This window comes from Poecilia mexicana, unplaced genomic scaffold (genome assembly GCF_051168715.1).
Source record: "Poecilia mexicana isolate PSO_F unplaced genomic scaffold, ASM5116871v1 scaffold_2, whole genome shotgun sequence".
NCBI lineage: Eukaryota > Metazoa > Chordata > Actinopteri > Cyprinodontiformes > Poeciliidae > Poecilia > Poecilia mexicana.
The window spans coordinates 50,400,648-50,427,017 of record NW_028263371.1 but is presented as its reverse complement, the minus strand read 5'-3'; the positions used below and the strand labels follow the sequence as shown (position 1 = coordinate 50,427,017).

The window sequence follows — 26,370 nt, the reverse complement described above, 5'->3', positions numbered from 1 at the left end:
CCTTTAAATATTAGTCAGACTCTTAACCAAATCCTCCGACTGTGTTAGTCACACAAGATATCACTCCTCCTCTGATACATTTTCAGACCCTTTCATCCTTTAACCCACAGATTTTTCTCTATCTGTTGTTACTTCCACTGTTTTATCACTCATCTCCATCACTCCCTCCAGCAGCGACGTCTGCTCATCCTCCCTCTGTCTTTATATCTCTGCCTTTTATCTGTCATCTTCACTTCTAGACTAAAACACATTTTTACAACATGCACCATAAATGTAAGGATTTGGTATCAACTCAAATATCCATGTGGTTCCCCTGCTATCTTATTTTAGATCACGCAATGCCATAACATTAACATAAACAGATTAATTACAGGGTTTACAGTGTTCCATGACTATTTTACATTTTGTATCGCCAACACAAACGACTGCATTTTGTCCTGATTTTAAGTGACAGGGCAACACAATGTGGAGCAGGATTCTGAAGCGACAGGAAAAAAACAAGATTTTCAAAGAATTTTGGATGTAAAATCTGAAGCTTAGGCATGCAGTTGTATCAGCCTCTCTGGATTCACTTTAGTTGCAGCTGGAACTCTTTTTAGGCTTTGTCTCTGTGAGCTTTGTACATCTAGTGACTACAATTCACCTATTCATTTTTGCAAAAATAGCTCAAGTTAAGTCACATAGGATGGAGAGCATGTGTGAACATTAATTTTCAAGTCAGGGCCAACATGTGAATATAATTTTGTGTTCAACCACTTCATTGTTACTGTATGTTGAGACCGATTTTCTGGCTGGAGCTAAGCATTCAACCCGGTCTCAAATTATCTGCAGATTCTATTTTTTCTTGTCTTCTGTTTAGCTCTATGTATCGTTCCAGTTCCTCCTTAAGGGCAGCACATCCAGAGCATGATGTAGCCACCACCAGGATGGATTCCAGGTCATCCACAGTGTTGGTTTTAAACCACGAAAAGCTCTATGCCAAAACGTTTGAATATAGTCGAAGCTAAGCAGGGCACACCCTTTTATGTTTGCTACTCTTTTCTTTAAAACCAGATTTGTGCGGTGCATGTCTAACAAAATGTTCTCTGACAAAATACTGAGGTTTTCACAGAACAACTGAATTCCTTCCTTTTTAATGATTTGGTAACTTCTATTTAGTTTTATTGAATCATGTTGAGCGGTACCAGCATTAATGGGGTGATTGCAAGATCTGTTTACATTTTTCTCATTTTTATTCACAATTATGCACCACATTGTGTTTGTATGTCACATAAAATTTTTTAAATAGGGTAGACTCAAATTTGCGGCTGTAAATACTTCTGCGAAACACTGCAGACCTCAGACTCATGACAGAAACCTTTAACCATGTCACTCACACAAGATCCCTCTCGAGTTGAGATAGAGATCTGTCTTCAAATCCCTTCATCCCTTAACCCTCAAATTTGTCTCTATCCGCTGTTACTTCCACTGTTTTATCACTCATCTCTATCACTCCCTCCAGCAGCGACGTCTGCTCATCCTCCTGGTGTCATCACCTCTCTTCCCTTCATCTATCATCTCCATCTCTGGACTAAACACGGTTTTACAACGTGCAGTAAAAGTGTACACGGAGTTTACATATTAATCCAAAGATCTAAGTGATTCCCTGTGCTGTTTTTTTTCCTCTCTAGCAGACTACCTACCGTACCACAAAATGTCAATGCCTCAACGTAAACAGACGATTGTGATTCAAAGCCCAGAGGTGTGTGTGTGTGTGTGTGTGTGTGCGTGTGTGTGTGTGAAAAAGGGAGGGTGTGTGATGAGATAGTACAACATTCATCCTGCAAACTCCCAGCTCCAGAGATATACACATGAAGAAGAGGAGGAGGAGGAGGAGGAGGAGGAGAAAAAATAGCTGGCGATCGAACAGCACTATTGATTTTTTTCCCTTCCCTTTTGGAATTGTTGGATATTTGAAATACGTCTCTTGACAATGGCAATAACTCTTTTCTTGTTGGTGGCGAGGAGCAGGGAAAACAAGGAAAAAAGACAAGCAAAACAAAGCGAAAGTAAAATACAGCGCAATTACATTTCTCTAACAAGATTTTGTGTATTTACAGCTTGCTTTACAGACAGGGCTCATCTCATTTCCTTTCCATCCCCAAGGTTGATAGATGAGCCTGAAAGCAAACAGTTGACTAGTCAGTTCATCTGAGGAGATAAAATCTAAGCATACCAATGCTTGTATGTACACTGAAGTAAATATAGGAACAGTTTAAGCTCATCTTTCAGTTTTCTCTCTCTTGCCTTATTTGATTTGTTGTTTAATCGAGTGAAAACTGACTTCTGAGGCTGTTTATCTCTGCTCCCATTAACTGAATAAACTGATTTAAGGCCGTCTTTTACCATCCACTCCCTTCGCCACTGCGATTTAACCCAATACTGTCTCAGAGTCTTTTTTTTCCCTACTCACTTTTCCTCCTAAGAGCCTAGATGAGTTTCACCATTTTATAACTTTGAATAATGCAGTTTCACATTAATAAGATAAAAAGACTTGAAAATGTTACAAAATCTTGAAGTAGATTTCAAGTTGCATATTTTGCAGAATATTGTTGCTGTGCAAAAGTATTTATCCCCTTATAGATTGTGTAACATTTAGATGTGTCAGATCAACCAAATGTAAACATCAAAACAAGAATAACTGGAGTAAGTACAACATAAATGTTTCCAGGCAGATGATTTTCTCTTTCTGGAAAAGCTGGCTTTTATTAGCCAGCTGACCACCAGTCCACAGCAACAAGTGAGGAAGGGCAGCTCTAAAACTCTGGTTACTGTCCAGAATCTAATTAAAAACATTTTAAATCGTATGGAGGGTGTTGCATAATTTTTTATTTTTTTGTGGTTTTGAAACCTGGTGTCACTTTATACCCAGCATGTACTTTTTAGGAACAAACCAAAAGTCCTTCATTTCTTTCTCTTACCATTAAATTCCCTCCACTTTCATCTTATTTTGGACTCTTCCTCCATTATTGTACGCCACAGCATTTATTTTCCTTGTTTTCTTCTACTCCTTTTTCTTAAAATGTTGGAAAGAAGCAGCTTCTTTTTATTCCTTCATCCTTGCAAGCAGCATTTCTTCTCTGCCCTGCCTTGCCATTGCCCTGCAGGCTGAATTCATCGCTACACTAAAGCTCATTGCAGGCAGCTGTTGGTTCTCCTTTCTGTGATGTTCGATTCCTCTTTGGCGATCAATTGTTTAACCTCTCCTGACTTGGCAGCTGTTAATCTTTTTGATCAGAACTGTCCATTTTTAGAATAGAGGAAATTAGAAGTTATTCATGAGGAGAGGAGTAGCTTGAATAAAGAACAAATCTTTGGGCAAACCCCCTTCCCTACTTTTCGGTCCTGCTTTCAGAAATCCTGTTTATCCTTTCCCGAAGTCAGGCAGGCCACAAATCTCCCGGCCTTGATCCTCAGTCCAACATCTCTTGCTTTGTTCCTGTATTTCCAGCTGCAGAGGGTTTTTTTTTTCCGCTGCCTTTCCACAAACGCTTCCAGCTCGTTCTTTTCATTCCATTGCTTGAAAGAAGAGACAAGGTCTTTGCACCTTATGGATTACTCTCTGTGAAATCTCCCAATTTTTCAAGCAGCTACACCAGAAATATCTTCACCATCTCCCATTCTCCTTCTCACCTCCAATCCCTTTTGTCCCTCTGCTTAACATCTCCTATTTTATTTTCCCCTTTAATTTTTTTTCCACAACAGGTGCCAGCATCCTGCCTGAAAGCTTAGCTTTTATCTACCAACACATAGCTGCTAAAATAGTCTCGGCTCTACTGCAGTCAATAAGGATGTAGGCAGGGCACTTTTTCACTGTACTGACTCAGAAAGCAGGTGAGGTAGTGCTGAACATCTCCATGAACAATATTCAATGGATTTACCAAAAATAACACAAACATACAGTATCTCACAAAAGTATCCACTGCATTTTACTTTTGTAGACTTTTTTATCATCTAGCAACCATAAACTTTGATGTATTTTAATGCGATTTTGTGTGCTAAATAAACACAAAATAGCAAATTTCACTATTGTGAAGTGAAAGCAGAAGGATACATGTGTCCTAAAAATGTGGCACCAATTAACACTGGTATACCTACATAAACTCAACAAAGAGCCTTTAGAATGTAATTACCTGAGTGTAATTTAATTTCAGTAGAAAAAAAACACAGTTCTTTGAATGCCTCTGAAGTTTGTTTGTTGCTTACATCAAGCATGGTGATGGGAGCATAATTAAGCTATAATAGGCTATGCAGAAGTTAAACTTCATAAACACAATTTTACAAACTATTTTTGGTCTAGTGTCTAATGCAAATGGCTTAGTACACTTGAACTAAGACTAAACTAACTTACATGTAACTTTTCTGCATGAAATAAGAGCTTGTTTTAGTAACTACTGAATATTGATGAAAAGTACAAATTCTACTGGCAGATTATTAAGAGGATTAAGCTACAGTGTCTGACTTTTTGCTGTAAGAGCAGTAAAAAGTTATTGAATAAAAGTGAAACCTCGGGACAGCTAAACAGAAATGCATTTTTCTATTTATTTAACAAAATAGAATAAAACCATGGATTGTTTTCCTGCCACTACAAAGCAGTTAAAGTCATGCCGTACCTGCTGGAAGTCCATCCCACACTTCCAGCCAGTCGTACTTGCAGTCTCCGTCGCTCCCTGGCAGGGGATCGTTCTCCAGGTCAAATGTGAGGAAGGTGAGGGTGACATCCATGCTGGGTGGCACGATGATAATGAAAGAGCACTCCAGATTATGGGGGTATTTGTCAGGGAAGCCCGGGGACTCAATGAGGCCTGAGGGACTTGTGAAATTTCGAGAACAATCTGAGCCTAGAAAGATGAGACAAAGCAGAAAGGGAGATGTAGCTTAGTGGCAGAGAAAGGCCAGACTCAGTTATAAAATAAGTGAAATGATGTTATTTTTTTCAAGAAATTGAATACTGTGAATGATCCCTTCATACATGTTTTTCTTTATTTGAAAGCTTGTGAGTTTGTGGGTAGATATTGAGTGATGTCATTTACAATAAAAATGAAGATTTGACATGAACCTGATTCTGGTGTTTTAGCGTGGTGTTATAAAAGATTAAAAAATAACAATAAAAAAAATTGGGGAATACTCCTATTAGTTACTTTTTGTACACAGCACACTTCTGCTAATCTGCTAATGTGCCATTAGTGTGCTAATTTGTCCTTAGCAGTTTAGCGGGTTTGTTAACTTTGAAAAAACTTTACATGCTTAGCTTTGTCTAAATGAATGTGCCAGATAAATTCTGAAGTGCTAATTTACTTGGCTGTTTTTATAAATTTTCAGTTGAATAAAAGTCAACATCTGTGTTTTGGTTATCCATTGTCACATAGTTAGACATTTATATTACTGCTCTTATTTTGAAGTGGGTAAACATAGCAGTTTAAGGCAGCAGTTCCATTTCCTCTCCTCAGATCCTCTGATGTTTCCCCTCAAAATGTATTTCAAACAAGAAACATTATAAAACATGGGCAACAGAGAACAATATATTTATTGAATTAATGATTATGATGAGTGTTTTAGGGTTAGCGCAACTGACTTTTTAGTTAACGGTGCCCACCACCGGAAAAGTAGCTTAAGTTCTGGGAGAGTTGGCCTTCAGAAATTGGTGAAGCATGAATGGAATGTATTTTACATGACTGTCTTTTAATACGTATTCAAAAATATTAAATACCAGACAAAGAAACGGATAATCTGCAGACTGTATCATGCATGTGGAGTACAGCAGTTCATGGGACCTTCTAGATCTACCCCCTTATTAACACTCAGATTCACACACACTATAGACTGAACACAGTCGCACCAATTGGACCATTATACCAGCTTAGCCAACCATGTGTGACCAAACCCTTACTCTCTCACAGACACACACACACACACTGTCTAAGCCTCTTATTGTAACCCATTTCCCCCCAGTCTGTTTGGGTGTCTGCTATTGTACTTACATGCTTCCATAAATGAAGAGAAGCGTGAATACATCACAAAATAGTGTTTATCGTAGCAGTGGGTGAGGAGTTTTTTTTTAATTTTGAACATGTCCACTTGCTGATTAAGGGCTTGAGATTCAAACTCAAAAAGAGTCTGGACTCCTTTTCTTTCAAATGCAAATGACCGCATTGATTTTCCATTGTGAGCAACAAGGCAGTTGGAGTCACAGCGTGTCTGTGGAAGTAAAGCTCGAAAGTTAAAGACTTTAATTTGATAAGGTTGCTTGGAGATCTCCATGGAAACTAGATTTTTACACCACGAGTACAGACTGACAGAAACTATAAGCGATAACCATATGTGTCTGATTTATTTAATTTTGAACATCTTGGTTATTCAGTCTTCTGTGGTTGTGACTAAAAATATTGATGTTTTCAGCCCTGATATTTTCATTTGTCTCATTTGCGTGAGCGTCAGTCTTAACTACATATTGACATCTGATATTATCAGAGACAGATTTTCCACCATCAAAATGAATGAAATATTTTGCTGCACTTTCTGGACAGACTTGTTTTTACTATTATCTTCTTGGCAGCGGCGTGACCTCAGTGGCAGACAAACACACGCTCACACATAAACACACTGTTTCTTCTGCGTCTGGCCCCCCTGCAGAGGCAGTCGCTGCATAGCTAGGGGGCTGCGTGACAGTCAGTAGGTGCGTGTGTGTATGTGGAGAGTGCACGCCTGACCAGTTTTGTAGCCGGCAGCGATTTTATTCCCCTCTCATTACTTCATGTTCATAGAGCCTGGAAAAAAAAAAAAAACACTTACTTATGCCCTCCTTTCTCCCGTCTTGTTCTGATCTGTCCCTTCTTTGCATTGAAAGTAACACCTATCACCACCTCATCTTATTTCCTATTGTGCTTTACTTGTATTGTATCTGTTTGAACAGGATTACTGTGAAAGGAGCAAGCTGACAGCTTGTTGCTGTATTTGTTGCCGGGTAGATCTGATGCTTATGTCTCGTTGATCTCTGGGATTCAGGACGGGGATTGTCAGCATGTCTTTAAATGATGTGTTGGCATGCAACCACTTTTATTTATTAAAGTTCAAAGGATACCACATTGAAACAAAAAGAAAGTGGAGATATATATATATATATATATATATATATATATATATATATATATATATATATATATATATATATGGTTTTGAGTGCCTAGTTTTTGTTATATAAGAAAACAAAACTAATATCAACCTGTTCAAAACATTTTTCATCTTTAATGAAATATATATCCCTTATAAGTCCTTATAAATTGCTGCAGTATTTCCACATATTGTTAGTTCGTCATGATATCATCTATATTGTACAGTATGTCAATTTCCCATGCAGCAAAACACCCACACAACATGCTGGCACCCCCCTACTTGAAGCATCAGCAATGAATCAGATTTGAGGATATCCACAATTTTCCTCCTGATATTTTGGCTTTTCTCATCATCACATAACACAAGGAAGGGTTGTGTGTATTGTGTTGCCTTAAAATGTTTAATTATATTTTCCTTCAAACAGGTTTGGTTGTTTTTCTGTTAAACCATGCTGGCAAAAACTGCAAAAGTTATGTTACATATGTAATAATTTTTTTAAGTTATTTGTAATAGTCTCATTATTTTGCATCATAAAAATCCTAGCACTGAAACTGGAGTTTTTGTGTCTGCTCCATGTGTTAGTTTGCAGGTTTGTGTATATGCTGTGAGCTGACATGCACACATCCATGTACAGGTTCTTTGCAAGATAAAATCCAAATTTACAGCCCATCTTCACACATATACACACATACACACACATAAGAACACACACAAGAGCACATGCAGAGGTTATTTACTGTAAGATACCCACTGAAAGAAATGTATTACAGGCGACCACACACAGTTCACTGAAACCAGCGTGAAAACCCACAACATTTTAGAGGTTAGGATTCCACCTGGTTGTTATTTAAGTTTGAAGCGTGGGCTTTTAAACTTGCCAGAAACTACCTTTCAGCATTTATTATGGCACCACATTTATTTTCCCTTTTAAAAAAAAAAATGCCTTTGCAGCTAAACTCCAACCATGCCGCCATAAGACAATTAACAGCAAAATAATCTCACTTCCGTTTACTGAAAGTTTAAATCCAGCAATGTCTCACTGATGTAATTCATGAAGCTGTTTTGAAATACAAAAATTTCGATAAAATTGAGGATTTCCCTGACTCTTTCCAAAGACTGTCTTCCCTCTGTGTCTCCTTCTCTGAACTGCCAGGCATCTCAGGAGTTCAACAAAAATCCAAGGTGCTGATTTCCTCTACAGGACCATGTTCTGAACGGAACAACCAGATAAAAGAAGTTAAGAGGTGTGGATCAAAGAATGACTTGAAGTAATTTTCATGAACAATTAAATGTTTGTGAATAGTTTGAATCAGCAGCACAAAGCAAAGAGAATACACACAGTTCCAGTCCGAAGAATACTTCATCGGAGCAGGAATCCCATAACAATTTGGGGCTTTGAATGATTTATGTGGATGATTTGTTTTACTTTTTGACTGTACAAAAAACAACTTGAATAGTACTAAACATAAACATCAGGTGCTATAATGTAAATTCATTCTGAATTGTACCTAATCTACCCAACAAGTATAGCAAAACAGTAATGAAATTTGTGTTTCGTCATGTTTTTCCTTCATTTTAGTTAAGCTTCTTGGTACCATCGTCTGTTTATTTCCTGTCAAATGGTTCTATATTTGTACAAAAAATGTTTTAGTAGGTTTTGTGAAAGGCAATAAGTCCTGACATCAGGCTGATTAAATTGTCCGGAAGACAAAAAGGCTGACGTTTGGAAACCTATAAACATTGTACCAAGCACGGTGTCGGGTTAATTATGCCCAGAGTTTGAGTAGCTCCTAGTGGAGCTGGTTTTATACACACAGCAAGTTTTACCAAATTGCTAAAAGTAGAGATGCAACTCACACAGAGGACTAGAGATTATTAAATTTCAGTCAGACAGTTTTCTGTTCATGATGATACAAACTTTCCTGCTGAATCTAACAGTCAGGTTACTGAACAGTGGCACATATTAAATGAATGAAAATGGTTCATTTTTATGACATGAAAAGATGACATCTTCTCTCACATTCCACTGTGCCGTGGTTCAAATATTTAAGTTTTAAAAGGCCACAACTTGCTTTGATGCAGAGGAAGTAATTCTGCTATAAATGCTTGTTCTGTTATTTCAAGCATTGTTGTTTCTGCAGAGCACCTTTGGCTGGTTGCTGGGTCAGATCTGGAACCACTTTCCTCAATGGGAGCTGGAGGTGGGAGGAGGCAGCGATATGATTGGTCAGACTTACTAATAAACTGAGCTGATGAGTAGTGGGACAGAAGCGGCTAGGAAGCGCCTAAAGGCACTGGCTAGAATGTAAACAAAATTAGTTATTGGAAGGGGTTGTCACGATAACTGCCCCACTACAAAGCCCACCGAGTTTCCGTGTGGAAGTGAGATTTTGTGTAGATGGGGAATACAAAATAATAAAGAATCTCTTCACTCAGCTGAACTGATTCATATCTCATTCGGGTCAAAAGCTGCTGCCCACAGGGTGCAGTATTAATTTTAGTTTAAATATTTAAGTATCCGACAGTTCTGGGTCACTTTGAGTTCAAATTTAATTTGCAGGAGTAAAGGTAAAATTAGAATATGTCCCTGCAATGTCCCCTTGTGAGACAAAAATAAATAAAATAAACTGCACGTTTGCATGTGTGAACTAACATTTGCGTGCAGACATGCAAGCTGCCCCGCATTTGTCAGTAACCATCCAGCCTGCATCAGTGCATTCAAGTATGCATGTGTGTGTGTGTGTGTGTGTGTGCGTGTGCGTGTGTGTGTGTGGGGGTGTGTGTGTGTGTGTGTGTGTGTGTGTGGGGGGGTGTGTGTGCGTGCGCGCATGCATGTGTCGAGTTCTGGGTCACAATAACAGCTGGGGGAACACTGCCCAGACAGTGAAATTTGATTGGCTATCACATTCTCATGCCTGCCTTCATATTGGCTGGAAATTTACTACTGTTTCTATAGTAACATGATTGTAAACAACAACAAGAAAGGCATGCCTATTTGATTTACCATTGTTTATGTGTATGTCTGTGATTTTTTTATACACCATTTTTTATTTGTGTGCATGTATCTATAAGTCTGCTACATAATTACTACATTTTATCTTTGCAAGCCCTAACCCAAACTGGCAAAACCTTCCCAGTGCTCCCAGTAACAGACAGGAGTTGTGACAAAGACGAAGTCGAAAATTCACTGGAGGGGACGAAGGTAACAAAAAAAAAAACAAAGCCATTAACTAAAATAACAACATCGCAACACATGATGCTGAAACAGAGCGACTTTGTTACAGTAACGACTCATTGTTTCCAGCTCAAGTGCAGTGGAAACTGGACAGATCAGTTTAATGGTTTTCACACTGATTTATGTTTACAAGAGTTCCTGTTTTAGGCCACAGAGAACACTTTTTATCCAGTAAACAGCTTTCTGGGAAAGACACTTCTCACCAGTGTTTCATAAAATACAAAATGTCCAAAAGAAAAAAAAAGAATAATAATAAAAGCTTAACCATTAAATCTCCAAGCTGTTGGATATTCATTTGCATTTAGACCCTTTGCTTCAATATTTTGTAAACGCTCCTTTCGTTTCAAATATAACTTCATTTTTGGGGGAATCTCTATCTACTCTTAGCGCATCTAGAGACTTTTGTCCAAGGTGGGGATGTTAGTTTCCTACCACACTATGTCTGGACTTTGACTGGGCCATTCTTAAATATTAATGTGCCATGATCATAATTATATAAATTTAGCTCTGGCTGTACGATTACAGTTATTGCCCTGCTGGAAGGTGAATCGCTGCCCTAGCCTCAAGAATTTTTGCAGCCTCTAACAGGCTTTTTTCTAGGATTACCCTGTATTTAGCTCCAACCATATTCCTATCAACTCTGACCATCTTCCCTGTCCCTGCTGAAAAACCACCATGCTTCAAGGTGGGGATGGATGTTAGTTTCCCATCAGAACAAGCATTTGTGATGCACCACTGCAATACAAGAACAAGTTGGCAGAGTAGAAATGGAAAAAAAAGAGATATAACCCACAAATTTCTGAGAAAACAGTGATTTTGGGGTTTTTGTAAAATATACTTAGTTGAAGTCACAAAGAAGCCACCCATGCTTTAAATAACAGTTTCAAAGGTTTTAAAATGGTAACTCTTTGAATTCAGAGTTGTGTTAACAGAGTAAATCTGAGCTGTTTCAGAGGGTGAGGTGAGGAACTTAAAGCTGATTAAAATACTGGGACTTTATTGGCTATTCATGTGCTTTTGTTTTGGTTTTGGCCAATAATTTGCAAGATCATTGTAAACACATGGCTCACTAACATTACCAACACTTTTTGGGTTGTCACTGAACACCCCCTCCAAAAAATTGGGGAGTGCTAAACGTGAAAGGGCCATATTCTCTTCATTGGAAATCCATGCTTTCGGAATCTGTAAAGAACTCAAAACGCCATGGTGAGACTTCTTCATGGTTTTGTCATGGTCAGTCACATTTTGAATGTAGGCCAGAATTTCAATTTATGGTCTCATCTAACCAGAGCACCTTCTTTCACATGTTTGCTTTATTTCCTGGATGGCTTGTGGCAAACTGCAAACAGGACTTCTTTTGGATTTCTCTAAACAATGGGTTTCTTGTTCCTATGCTTCCACAAAGACCATGTTTGTTGAATGCGTGACTAAAAGTTGTCCTATCGAAACATTCTCCCACCTGAACAGTTCCTCTTCAGTTACCCTGTGCCTCCTCACTGCTTCTCTGATTAATGCCTCCTTGCCTTATCTATGAATTTAGGAGTAGGAATTTATCGTATTGTTTCTTGTCATATTAATTCAGATTTATCTTTGTCGCAATAAATTCTAATTAATGATGATTAAAACCACACAAAACTATTGTCAGGATTGTCACTTTTACAACTTTCTCCATCGTTTTTTTTTTCTTTCAACGAGAGCATCATTCCATAGAGATAGATCTTAAAGCATGGTTAAATAGTTGCGGAGTTGCATGAATCAGACTAATGTAGCAATAAATAGTTTGTATCACTTTTATTGTATTGTTACCATAAGATATTGTGCTAATACTTCAAGTTCAAATCGCTCACCCCCAGGATGAATAAATAATGCAAGTCAGACTTTGCAGGCTTTCTACTACACAATTATTCACTATTTGTGCTGAAATTTCATTAGAAGCCCACAAAACCTTCTGAAAAACAATAACTATTGACAAATACAGCTTTATTTGAAGAGCTGGATTCTTGGAAGCAAAATATTAAGAGAAATCCACAGTGGACCAAGACACGACAACATATTTTACATTTAAATGGTTCACGGTGAGGCTGGACAATATTTGCGACTGGCATACATTTCCAACAAAATTCACCCACACAACCAGACGTTCGGCTGCACCTTCCAGGAAAACAAGATCCTGTTAGCAGTGCGGCAACAGCTTGAATGTTCCAAATGGCTCCATCATCGGTGCCAGAGAGGGTCGGACACCAACACAAAGCTCTACAGTTAGAAACGAATAAACAGTGATCCTGTAAACACCATGTTTCCCCTCCTGATGGTGAGCTAAAAATATGGGATATTATTTAAATAAATGTACTTTCAAGCAAGACACTAGAAAGCGACAGACAAACTTGTTCCAAATCTTATTAAACCTATTTATGAAAATGTCATTCTTCCCTGCAATATGACTGTAATCTACAGCAATAAAGCCAATGATCTAAACAATTAATAAACAAACTAAATATGCTTAGACAAGCAATTTGAAGCAAGCAGCATAGAAACAAATCAGCAAGTCTTTACACTAAAATTTTACGCTCAAATTAAATGAGCCGATTTACAAATTGTCGTTTCTTTCTTGTTTCAGTTCTTTTTCTTGGGGCGTGTGAATATTGACACCAGGCTCGTTTTAAAGTCCATCAGGTCTGCATTTACGAATCAACAACACTCACACTTATACAAATGCGCTCAAGAAGTCCCAAAAGGTTGGTGCCAGCAAGTGAGAAACACCAACAACCACACGTGTTGTGTTAGTAACCTCAGCCCTCTGTGTGTGCGTGTGTGTGTTTGTGTGTGTGGGTGGGTCTCAGGGGAACGGGAGCTCAGGACTCAATTAGGCCGGTATGTGAGGAATGCTTTCAGAAGGAACGGGACAAGATGGCTGTGAGGCCGCCACTGCTCGCCTCTGTGTCTCACTTGCCCTTGATCTCAATTGGTCTCGCTTCAGCTGACCCATGGTGGCGTGAAGGGGAGCCATGTCAGACACGTACACTTTTATACACACACTAAGTGTCATGATGTGAAGAAATGACCTGCCTGGACATGCTGGAGGGCCCTCAGGGGTCCTCCGCTGTGTCTCCTGATGCCTTCCCTCTGACTCCATTTACACCAGGGAGACAAACAAGGCCTGATCACCTAATGAAGCATGTTTAGTCCCCTTGTAGCTTGTTATGATAGCCTCTTGTAAGATGCATTGTATTCATTAATTTACAGTAAGGATTCTTCATTTCTCTGGACTGAAAAATTGAAATTCCTTTAAAAAAATCTAATATTTTGACACAATTTAAGACAAATTTCCTTGTTTATTTTCCACAAAAATAAAACTTCTGTGTTTATTCACATAAATGTGTGTTAATACCATTCTTATGATTAATGCCTAACATGGTTTGGGAGTGGTGGGCAGAGCCAGATTTGCAAGGATGTAGGGCCCTGGGCAGAAGCCAGTTTTAGTCCCCTATCCACTAAGAAAAATATCTTTTTACTAATGCAGATTACAGTACATTTATAAAGTTGTACTGTAAAAAAAAAAAAAAAAACAGGGCCCTGGATTACTGCTTCAGTAAAACCTTAGGTAGCTTTGACTTACCTGTTTTGTGTATTTCATAGCGCAGTGAGAAACCCGCCCCCTGCTGGGCGTAGTCCGACACAAACTTGATGTGAAGAGATGGGCCAGACGATATGATTGGTGCAGGGGCAATGTTGCTGCAGTGCTTTCCCAGGAGGTCGGCTGACTCCGAGTTCCCATCATGGATCTCCACATAGTCATACCTGCCAAAGACAAACGTGTCCTGATAAATCAGATCTATTAAGATGGAATAACTGGACTGTTACCATGAAGAGGAGATGGATGGATAAAGTTTCAGATTAAACTCCAAACTATCACTGCTCATGCCTAAAACATTAGGTGCTCTTTTGTTGGGGGAAAAAATGCTTATCATTTAAAAGTACATTCTAAAACACCATGAAAGATGAACTCTCAATAAATGCAAGCAGACAGGATGCTGGGAATTGTTTTCTACTATAAAAGGACTTTACTGACAAGAAATCTATTTCTATTCCTGTTTCTTTCATGTTTTTTGACAACAAATGTTAAGGTCTATCTGTGGACTCACAGCAGGAGTGCTGCCTCTGTGTCTGGATACCAAAGACACACCTGCCTGCCTCTAAAATAGCTTCCTGGGAATAAATTCCTGGAGGGAGTTATAAAGGAAGGCTTTAACGTTTGATTCTAACTGAAACACATTGCTTCACAATTAAGGGTTTTTCTTAAACTAAAGCAAAAAGTTTGGGGTGAACTTTACCTGGATGCTTGTTTACAGCATACCAATCACTCCTGACCACATCAGTGCTGAATCATTTTTCCTACTCTGATCTTCACACATTTTACTGAAGCTTGTGCACCCTTGCATTCCTGCGCCGTTAAAGAGCTACTTATGACTTTATTGCTGTTAAAAATATCATCCGCCAGCAACTCTGGTCATTAAAATGACTCACCATATGAAGGTATCATGTGCCTCTGGATAATAAAAGTTAAGCTCATGGTAAGCTGCTGCCACATTGCACACATATTAAAAATACATGAATATGAAAAGGGTGTTAATCTTTTCGCTATTTGTTAACGGGCGTTTGTCACACCTCCCCTTTTTTAGAGGCAAACATGTTTATGCTGGAGTTTGACATGCGAGTAGAGAGTTAAACCTTAGTTAGAAGGTTTATGCCATTCAGACCAGATTGGAAAATAAACTACAGTCAGAACAAAAAGATCTGTACTTTGGTCTCATAGAGCCAAAAAAGTTGAGTAGTTCTTTCAAATACAACATTTCATACTGAAGTCACGATGTCATGCATCCTATAGAGAAGAGTTTTTCACCTGACAAAACTTCTTAAAAAGTAAATATTATGACAAGAATCTGACTGAATACAATCCAAGTGCTTAGGTTGACTTAATACCGAAGGCTAGATCTGGAACTGCAGAGAGAGAGAGAGAGAGAGAGAGAGAGAGAGAGAGAGAGAGAGCAGCAATCTGAAGCACTGAGCAAAAATTCTGGTTGAATCAGAGAATACAGAAACTGGCTAAAATAAACATACACAGCATTTAATGTCATTCAGCTGTACTTTTAAAATGTATATATTGAGCACCATTTTGTTGCAAGAACACAGAAACTAGAAATAGAAAAAATGACAAATTATATGGAGAAAAATTAAGAAACCAACATGTAAGAATGTATGAAAGACTGACGTTTCTGATACAGAACCACATGACTCAACTCCAAACCAAACTCAAGTGCAGGAATATCTTTTTCTAACCGTCTTCTTCTGAATTATAATATTTCACATACTAACTGGGTCTCACTGACCTGTTTGCTCGAGATAAGCACACTTCTGAAAGTGATCCTTTTGTAGACATTCACAGACATACAGAGACATACATGCTTTCTTAAATCTTATGGAATGAGCAAAGGTGTATTCACCCAGCTTTTCAATTTCAATACCATTTTATCCAATTACATAACTACATGGCAGAAACGTTTCTGTATTTGTTCACTTTTGAGTTTGAACTTAAATAATTTCACTAAACAATATATTTTACTGGGACAATAATATTAGGTCATCCCTTAAGTATGACTGAAAACTGAGGTATTTTATGCAGCTTTACCTTTATTGACATTAATATGCATGGGAAAGAAAACACTAAAAGCAATACATGTTACTGTTTATTTCTAATCAAGTAGTATTTCTTTTATGCATGACAGGTAAATTCACATTTTCGGATGGATAAAGTGATCATTCCTGTCATATCAGAAAAACAGCACAGACATCCGGCGTGAACTAAAAACCCACCAGATCACTGATCACTTTCTAACATGCAGCCAAGAATAGATGTTTTAGCTGTGCCTCTACCTGTGCGTGAGTCTCTGTTTGTTATCATCCTCCTCTTTGTGTCTCATCTGACAGGTGAGCAGCCTCCCAACATGATGAGGGTCACAAACCTCTTTCCCTCCCACCATGTTTCAGGCAGAACCCCCCCTCACCCCACCATCAGATTTATGGTGCAGACTGTCACTGTGCATGCATGTGTGTGCTTCTGCAGTGGGTGCGTGAGTGAGTGAGTGTGTCACAGCTCCTGTCATATATTTCCTAAAACAACGTCTCATTGTCGTGACAGCTACCCACACCTCTTTTGTGCAATGACAACTCCTTCTCTAATTATTCTTCAGTGTGCTGCGTGTTATTTTTTTCTAGTTTTTCTGTAAATTAATCTTGAGCTGTTTAACACATAATATTAGTTCCGTCTACAGGTGCAAAAGCAAAACTTATAGCCAATGAGCTTCAAAGGTGGCCTATTGTGCTTCCTTGAACAGGTTAGGATGGGCTAGATCAAACATGTTCATAACATTTTTTACACAAAATCATTCTCAGAAAATGTAATTTTAATCTGATCAGTTCTGAAATGCGACTCATTTCAGAATTAACTTTTTGGATCCTTTTGTCACTTTAAATCCAAATAGTCTGCTGCTGACCGCCCAACTCAACCTTTACACTCACACATGAAAATGGCTGCAAACAGATGCACAATCATACAACCATGCCTCTTTGAAAAGCAGACCTGGAGCCTCCTGCACAACCAACAAGAATGCAGCAAGAGGTTTCTGGATGGTAAGTCAACAACAAAACACTTGTCTTTTCCAGCAGCCATTGTACATCGCATACAGAGGTATAAACCATCTTAATAAACATGCCACAGTTCAGCTTGGGAGGTGACGAGCTAGATAAAAGTGGGGTTGCTAGGTTAGAGACAGTTTCTGCTAGTTTGTCACATTACATTACAAAAGTTTTTGAAATGGTTCATTTTCTAGACACCAAAAATTAATGACTTTTTTAAACAGTTGGGTTGTTTTTAGAAGCAGTAGAGATCCACATGGAAGTACAAAAATTTAAAAAATTTGAATTTTGCCTAATATGTCTCTTTTATGATTTATCTTTCACTTGACTGTATCCACACTGTCTTCTACACATCGCAGAGAAGGACAAGTGTCATCCTCACCTTTAAATTTATGCCTTTAAGAAAAAAACAAAAACCCAACAACTTCTAAGACCTCCATTCACACAGCCTGTTCATGCTGATGCAAACAAAGCTTGTGGTTTTACACAAGGTTCTTCCGAGGGGTTTGAGATTTCCAATCCATGCATGCGTGGGAGGTACACTGCTTCTAACAAACTGTTAAATCCCATCATCGCTCCCGTTTTTTGCTCTTCTTTCCCCAAATATACTCTACTGTAGCCAATCCCTGATGTACCGAGACTTGCCAAAGGCCATCAAAGACCTTCAAATCTGATTCTCCCACACTGTTCCCCTAAAATTAATCTACTGAAAACAAGTAGCAAGGTTTTTAGTGATTCTCACGTTAAATGGAGAAACAATACACGTTAGATCCAAAACAAACTGTCAGAGAAGGTCTGAACCGGTGTGACAGTTTGGATTTTTGGAGATCTATTCATCTGTGTTTGTGGAATTGAGTTGAGTTTTTTTAGAGCATGAAAGCTCATAAAAGTCTGTCAAATGAACTTTCACACTTCCTGTATTTTTAAAGGTCAGGGAATGGAAAAAGATCTGGGCCACCGAAAAAATAAAAAATAAACAATTATTTGAATCCTGGAATTCTGAGTTCTTCTTTTCTTAGATTCAGAATTGTTTAAATTGTTTATCCACCATCAGGCAATTCTAGTCTTAAAACTCAAATCCGCCTAATAAATACGGGACATTTCAGTGTAGATAACATGCAGGTTTACAAATCCTATAACAAGGAAGAAGCCCTGATTATTAGTGATTATTTTCATGTACAAACAACATAATTGGCATTGACACTTGATCATTTTTGGTAATTTTCTTTTAATTCTGACATAAAAAGTCAGAATTCTAAGAAAAAAAAGTCAGATAAAAAAAAGTTTGGATTCTAAGACTTAAATCAAATTGTTGTTGTTGTTGTTGTCCATATCAGGGTGATGATAGAGAGGCAAAACAAACTAATGTGCAAAAAAGACTACCTTACTAAGATACTTGTAAAGATGAGAATTAAATTAATTAAAACTCTCATTTGACCAATGAAAACTGTCCTAGTTAAATCTTCCTAAACACCTAATGGCTGTTATGGAGATGTGATGTTATTCTCCTGTAGTGATTGTTGGAAATGTTTTCACTTCGTTGACCTGACAGTGTGTGGCAACTAAATAAGTTGGGGTTTTCGTCCTACACATTGGTCAGTGGCTGTCAGAAATAGGCAACTGCATGTTGTCGGGGAAAGAAAAAGTCATGGACTATTGATTATATGTTCAAAGATATGCAAATTAACTTCAAAAAATAGATAAATGAAGATACAAATGTTTCAGTTACATTTGTTTTAAATAATAGTATATTCAATAATTACATTATGCCACTTATGATTTTCTTGAAAGCTAAATTTCCAATGGCTGTTCTTCTTCATTCAAATTATAGGTTGCTCTCTCAATTTTTCAGTGTGAAATTATGCTGCTGCCAAAATAAACCCCCTTATTTTAAGCTTTTAAACACATCTTTACTACATAATTACTCTGTGTCTGGATTCAAAAATGTCCTACAACTAAGGACATATTTTTTGCAGTAATGGCTTAACCGTTTGAGATCAATTTCATAAAATAAAATTCAGAAAAACTTAAAAAGTTGAAGAAATCAGCTGATACACACCCTAACAATACTGGTTATAACAAAAGCAGGTCAAATGTGGAATTTCAGATTCCCTAAAACAGAACATCTGGGGTAAATCATAGTGTATGTACCACTTCTGCTTTAGTCATGTGAGTGTCAGAGTGCAAATTTAGCCATAAGGGATATTCTAAGATTGTTCTTAGAGAACCAAAACTGCACTGTTGGCTCTCTGTCAGAAAAAGGAAAGAAATTATAGATCTGCTAGTTTCCGCCAAGCCCTCTGACCACCAACAGATGCTTCTTGCAAAAGCGACGATGCCTGTAAGCCACAACAAACTGTAATTCTGCAGTTCTTTCTCATTTTTTTCTTCATTTCACTTATGCATGCTTGTTATTTTACCGTGGATGCAATCCAAGAGAAAAAAAAATCAGGAGATTTGAAGGCTATGTTCAGACTACAGGCCCATTATTTCCAGATTGATTTTAAAAAGATGTGGAAAAAAAAGTTTGTTTCTTTGTTAATGTGAACCAAACCTTGTTTTCAAACACAGATTTCCACTTGGACAGTGCTGCTAAAAGCAAAGTACAGAGAAGGACAGCTCATGGACTGATTCTGAAAACTCTCTGCCGGTACTTTTGAGGGAGGGGACAGCACAGGACAAGCTGGAAAGGATAAGCTCTTAGCATTTCCAGACGCTTCTGTGAGCAAAAACAACCCATGAGGAATTTAACGATGTGTTACAAATCACATCTGATAGTGTTCAAGCAGTTTTCAGTAGCAGATTGTGAAGATTAGGTCCAAAACACAAATTGAATCTATCAGAGTAGATTTTTATTTAGGTTCTCAGAGTCCATAGTCACAATATCTAATATTTCTGAAAGCCAAAGCCCCAAATATGAAATTATGCTCTCACTTATGCCTATAAATAATAATAAATCAGTCACTGAGAAGTGTTCTGATTAATGAGACTCACACACGCTTTCAGTTTAGACAATATATTCATACGCCTGCGTTGACTTAAAGCAGCAGCTGTAAGTGTGTCAGTGAAGCAGGTAATAGAGAGCAAGCAGGGCGACCGACTTCACTGATATCAGGTAATAGGTCTATTATTGCCTAGTGCTGGACGATGTGTATGAGTGCATGGGGGGAAGTATGTATGCATGTTTCCAGCCATAGTCTCCAGGACAACTAATCGATTCCTCATTATGGTTTTAACACACATTGACCAGGATCAGTCCTTCACTGACACACACGCACACCTACACACACACACACACCAACATGCATATGGTTATTACAGTAGCAGACATTGATCAGGTAGACCTTCAGGGCTCCAGGGAGCATCCATAAATCACCACAGAGGTATTATCATTATTGCCAACAATACCTGAAGGAGGTTATGTATGAATGCATAATTTAAAGTCACTACATTACTGGTTAATATATCATCAAATCTATTCTGCAACATGGCATCACTTGAATCAACAAGTGCGAAGTTGTTGGGATTTTTTTTGTTTTGTTTTTGGACAGACAGATGGATGGATATCAAAGATGGACTCTATTATTCATTGACTTAAATTGAATTATGTTCGAAACGCTTAGATTTCACCACATTTTTGGCAACATTGACCAAACTTATTTTCTCATACAACATAATAGTCAGTAATTAAATTAAGCTGATTACTCCTACAGCCCTAACTGCACCGATTTACAAGAACCCCAGTAGAAACCTTTGGAGGAGCACATCTTTGCAGTTTAATGGCTTAAAGATTGGGAGTTTTTACCATCCAGTACTAAAATATGGCTTTATTTGTATTCCAGAAATTTAGTTCCTGACTTTAAAATTCAGATTTCACACCTAGATAGTTGTATTTTAATGCAGTGCAAATCTTTCTTTAGTCAATTTTTGTTGCAATCTATTGCAATTCTTGATGTAAATTTATATTTACATGTTTTAAGTCTTGTTTTTTTTTAGCTGTTTCATGTGTTGAACATATGACTAATGTTTTTTAGTTGATCTATTTTTTTGTATGAATACACCTGTCTCTACAAATACCACACCAATTAGACTTTGACCCCAGCTGTACGAAATAAACAGCTGACATTTCTTTGTAAGCACTTGTTGTAGTCACTGCATGATAGTTTACCAATAACGGCGCTTTAACCTCAAAATCAGGTAAACAGACTGAAACTCTTCATTTTCTGTAGTGATCTCCTACATTTTCCATCCCAAAACAGTGTGATAAAACCGTCTTTGCCTCTTTGAACTTTTGTCTGGATGTTTGACTCTCCTGCTGGTAGAGTCACAGTGATGTTAATCCAAACATGCAGGCAGCTGCTAAATGCCCACAGCTGGTAATCGAACTGTCACTCCACATGCTGCTCCTCTCTCCTCCTCCCTCTGTTATGCATTCTCTTCCCTCCACCTTTCTCCTCTCTGCCGCTCTGCCCGGAGGCCAGTGTCACATCACATCACTCCATCTTCTCACTCTTCTCTTGGTCAAGTCTGCACAGCTTCTGTCTGCCAGCCAGATGTGTCTGCATGTGTGATAAAATATTTCTACATTTGCAGACAGCGGTGTTCACATTTGATATGTGACTCATATTACACGAGACACACAGAAGAGAGAATAAATCTGGCATAAAGTTGAGGCAGAGTAAAAAACAAGCTCTAAGGCTTTGCTGATTTTTTTTTTTTTTTTTTTTTTTTGCTGACTGCATGTGAACTTCTTTTTACAGTGACTTACCCTGTTGAAGGTTGTTCATCACCGTCTAAACTTTGTATGTTATTGTGTCCCATTCCAACCTCAAACTTTACTGAGTTTTATTAGGATTTTATTTCAGAGACTAACTCAAAGCAGAGGGGTGGAAAGAAAATGACAGATTTTTGTTTTGTTTTGATTTTTTTTTTTTTTTTCCACAAATTTGAAAGTGTGGTGTGCATATGTATTTAGTCAGATAAAGCTGCATGTTAGTGTTCCCGCTAAATCCTGAATATCCCCTATTTGGGTTGTCTTGGCCCTTTTAACGCAGCCTGTGGGGTTTTCCCTGACTGGCTACAAGAATACAACCTGTTGAATGTGACAGGTAGCCAATCAGAAAGCGCGGTGACGTAAGAACAGAGGGGAATCCCAAACAGCTGACATCACGCAACTGTGAAAAACTGGTGGTGAAAATAAGTCCGGTGGATATCGGAGATGATATGTGGAAATGTTTATTATTATATGTAAAAGTCGTTATTATATATGTTTATGTTTATTCAGTTAAAAATGTTAACTATGAAAAAACATAGTCGCCTCCAAATCATAGTGCAGCAAATAGAGCGGCTGCTCCCGCCGTCTTTTATCCACCGCCTTTTCTTTTTGTTACATCTTTTATCTCTTAAAATTAGTCCACAAACTGTCACTATTGCTTCTACATCGTCATCTGTGTTTGGTTATTCTAAACTCCCGCTATGTTGGGGGTTTTACTGGATTATCCTCTGGAATCGGGATGTTCGTGACTAGAATCGGTTCGTGTGGTGTGGAGAATCGGCCGACAATTCTTAAATCTTGCCGTTTAAACCAGACTTAAGACTCACAAGCTCTACTCATCTCCTCTCGACCACTGCCCAAACTCTCTGACTCTGGTCGCTATGGTAACGTTTATATATCCCTTCAAAATAAGATACAGATTCGCAACAAAAACGAACATTTTACTTTCGTGAACATTTTAACTCACGATAATGACGAACGGGAGCCCTGAGCTTGTTTCTCTGCAACGAGACGGTCCCATCTGGGAGTGATGGAGACAATGACACCCGAAGTGTTGCTTATATCCACAGCCTGCTTGGTCTCTACGTGGCGAAGCAGTTTGAAGCTTCATTGCCTCATTAGCAGCCGGTCGCCGCATGTTACACAGAGCGGCTTGTAATGTGGGACTCACCTACCGGTCCGGGATAAATCCATCCTCCTATCTCTTCTCTGGGCCTTTTCCCCTTTGCAAAGAAACTTTCCAAAGACATCTGATCCGTTTCTTACTCATTTTGCTGCTTGTGGGTTCAATGTTGGCGCGCAAGTAACTGAGAGAATCCGGTTATAGGATTTTCAAAATAAAAGATCCTCCAGATTTTTATAATACATGAAACAAAAATATTTAATAACTTCTTGCGCGGCCCGGTACCAATTGGTCCACCGACCGGGTTGGGGACCACTGCTCTAAAGGACTGAGAGGATTTCAGAGAATGTTAGTGAGAAAAACGGCATCATGAAGCTCAAGAAACAGTTAAATGATTAAGGGAAGAGTGGAAAAGTTGAGATAAGGTTTTGAAGCTACCTCCAAAGCTTTGAAATCCTACCTTAGCACTGTTTAATCTGTCTGACAATGAAAAAAATAAATAAAATACAGCAGAGCTGCAAATCTACCAAGATGAGGTAAAAGTGCTTAAACCGCTGGCCAGAGAAGGAAAGCATTTAGTTCTGGAGTAGTCAAGAGGTTTATGGTAGCCCTGAAGGAGCTACAGTGATACATGCAGCTCACAAATCTGGTCCTGGTGGAGGCACTTTCTTCAGCAAAAGAAATGCTGAAGAAAGTTGGATGGAGCTAACTACAGGAAACTCTTGCAGAATTTCTTTAGAGACTGAAAATGACTTAAGACCAGGTTGAAGAATTACTTTTTAGTAAGACAACGGCTCCAAAAATACAGCCAGAGATGCAATGAAATTATTTAGATTAAGTCAAGTATTAAAAAAGTCTTTGATAAAACTTAAAATAGATGTTCACAAAGGCTCTTTGTCCAATATGACTGAGCTTTAGCTGTTTTGCCAAGAAAAACGTTGGAAAATTGGCAAAACATAAAACTAAAATGTAAAAACGGTCCCACACTTTCCTTTCATGTGGTGTCTTTCTTTCACTTCACAAATTCTGAACTATTCTGTGTTTATTGGAAAACATGTTTGAGGTTGTAACCATAACTAATGTGGAAAATAGTTGTCATAGTACTACTCAATATTGTTTTTACTTGCCACACGTCACAAAAGGCTGCGTATGTTGCTTATAGAAAGCATGACTTGACTTTAGTACCAAAAATATCCTTGGCCTTGATTGCATGTGATTACTTTATGGTCAGCCATCATGACATTACGTGTCATTTACTTTTTTGAAGAGGAAGATAGAGGTCAAAAAAGCCAGATGTAATAAAAAGAAATGCAAATAGAAATACTAGAAAGAAAAAAACAGAGATGTGACTTAGGAAAAGACTGTAGTATTTAGCAGTCCTTGATTTCTGAAACTGAATGCTGAATGATGATTTTGGCTCATCAAAAACCAGCTGATAGTAGAGACCGACAGCTTGGAGAGGGGTGGAAAGAAGGAGATAAATTAGGCTCAATCACACATAGTAAATTGAACAAAAATAGGTCAAAAACAGGAGAGCAGAGGTGACAGAGAAAGCGGGAGGTTGGCAGGGGAGAAAGATCGAAGGAGGTGAGATGGGCAAAGTTGCAAGAGCAGATGAAAGATGATAGATGGAATCCATTGGGCAACGGTGACGAGGGTGGGAGCGGGGACATGAATCTAGGGGCGAGAACGGGGGGAAAGAGCCAGCAGGAAAGAGGAGAGGAGACAGAGCGACAGGAGGTATCTGTCAGGATAATTTGTGCCTGCTCTCAGCGGACCCTGACGCTGCACTTTTCTCCGAGCGGCTGTGTGTGCGTCTGTGTTTGTGTGCGAGCGCTTTCCAAATACTCCAAATTGAGATCTTGTTTTCAGAGACAGAGCAGTGCAGCGAGGTATGGGGGAACATGTGAGATAAACAACCGAACCAATGAGTCAAAGCCGTAAATTCTCATTCTGTACACCCAAAGGAAGATTGCATGTGTCTACCTCAGAAGTCCCAAAAGTTCTCCCATCATTTATAGAAATGTTTCACCTCAGCAAGAAACTATTCTTCAAAACAAATGGAAAGCACTAAAACTGAAAGAGCAAATCTCTGACATTTTTACTTGGGAGAAATACTAAAAGGTGCAGTGGCCAAAGTGATGATCAAACAACAGAAGTTTGCTCACTTAGAGACGGATACTTGATTTTTGGTAAGCAGGAATTAACCAAACTTAAGACGGTTTATGAGCCAAATAACTGTAAAATATCAAGTCATCACCAAATCAGCAATGTTAAATTAACTGTAGAAAATGTCTCTTTAGAAAACATTAAACATCATACTGCTCCTTTAGCTTAAAGTCCCAACAATTAGATGCCAGATAAATGGCATAATGTACAGAGCAACACAACAATGCCCCTCCTCTTTCTTTGCTGCATACTGCCAGGTAGATGGCTGATTGATGGTTATAACACTTTTTTCAAGAAATAAATATTTTGCTCTTTGAAATATTAAACAGTCATGTTTTTTTTTTTTTAAAGGAGTGGTCCTGTTGCTCCTACTACAAAAATACAGCTTAAAAACTGTAGTTACTCACAACAGACTGGGATACATGAGCAGATTGCCCTACTAACCATTATCGCCTTATGTATTTGCACAAAATGTGAACAAAATACTAAAATGTGATATTAATCTACACAATAACCACTATTACTTAAACAGTACAACTGGATACAGATATTAGCATATCTGGAATAACTAAACAATATGTTAAGATAATTAATCTAACCATATGAATACTTTTTCCTACACTTTTAGTTTTAAATAGAGCGCTCTAATGTTTGACATTTTCATTTTTTATGTGTAAATTCCATAATACTGAGTATGTACTCAAGGTTATACCATAGAAAGGTCATACTACGGTAATGTACGTGACTAAGATTTAAGCATTGACCTGTCTTGAAAGGTAAGTGGAAACAGTGTACAGAAACTGCAGGAATTCATACTTTTGACATAGCATATAGCAGCATACACCAGAAGTTATAATTACTAAGTGGTGCTCTTCTGGCAGGTGCACCACCTCTTGGTTTTTGTAACTTGGCAGATGCTGTGCAGACGGTGCATATTTAAAATGAACAAGCTCAATCAAAGCAATTTGTGAGCAGGTCTCTCAGTCTAAGGATCACTTTAATCGAACGGTGCAGGAGCCTGTGGGATTTACCGAGGAACTAAAACTCAGACAAGAAAGCTGGCAACAATGAAGAAAGCATGACTCATTACAAGCAGGTTTGATTCGACTGATTCTATGCTTTAGTATTTATTCTTCTCCTAATGATCATTTTTAAAGATGTCCTGATCAGGAGTCACTTAGTATCTGGCATTTAGAGACAATTTTTAAAAATCTTTCATTAAAA

At 38.2% G+C, this 26,370-nt stretch overlaps 1 protein-coding gene across 4 annotated transcripts in view; it reads right to left on the bottom strand.

The window, feature by feature from the left end:
- LOC106919072 (neuropilin-2-like) overlaps positions 1-26,370 on the bottom strand; it is a 115,926-nt gene that overhangs the window by 67,471 nt on the left and 22,085 nt on the right. For all 4 annotated transcript variants that reach the window (XM_014989225.2, XM_014989226.2, XM_088002286.1 and 1 more), the window contains exons 3-4: positions 14,004-14,185; positions 4,653-4,880 (exon numbers count right to left, since the gene is read on the bottom strand). In XM_014989225.2, coding sequence (XP_014844711.2) covers positions 4,653-4,880; positions 14,004-14,185 — 410 coding nt within the window. The remainder of the gene's footprint in view (positions 1-4,652; positions 4,881-14,003; positions 14,186-26,370) is intronic.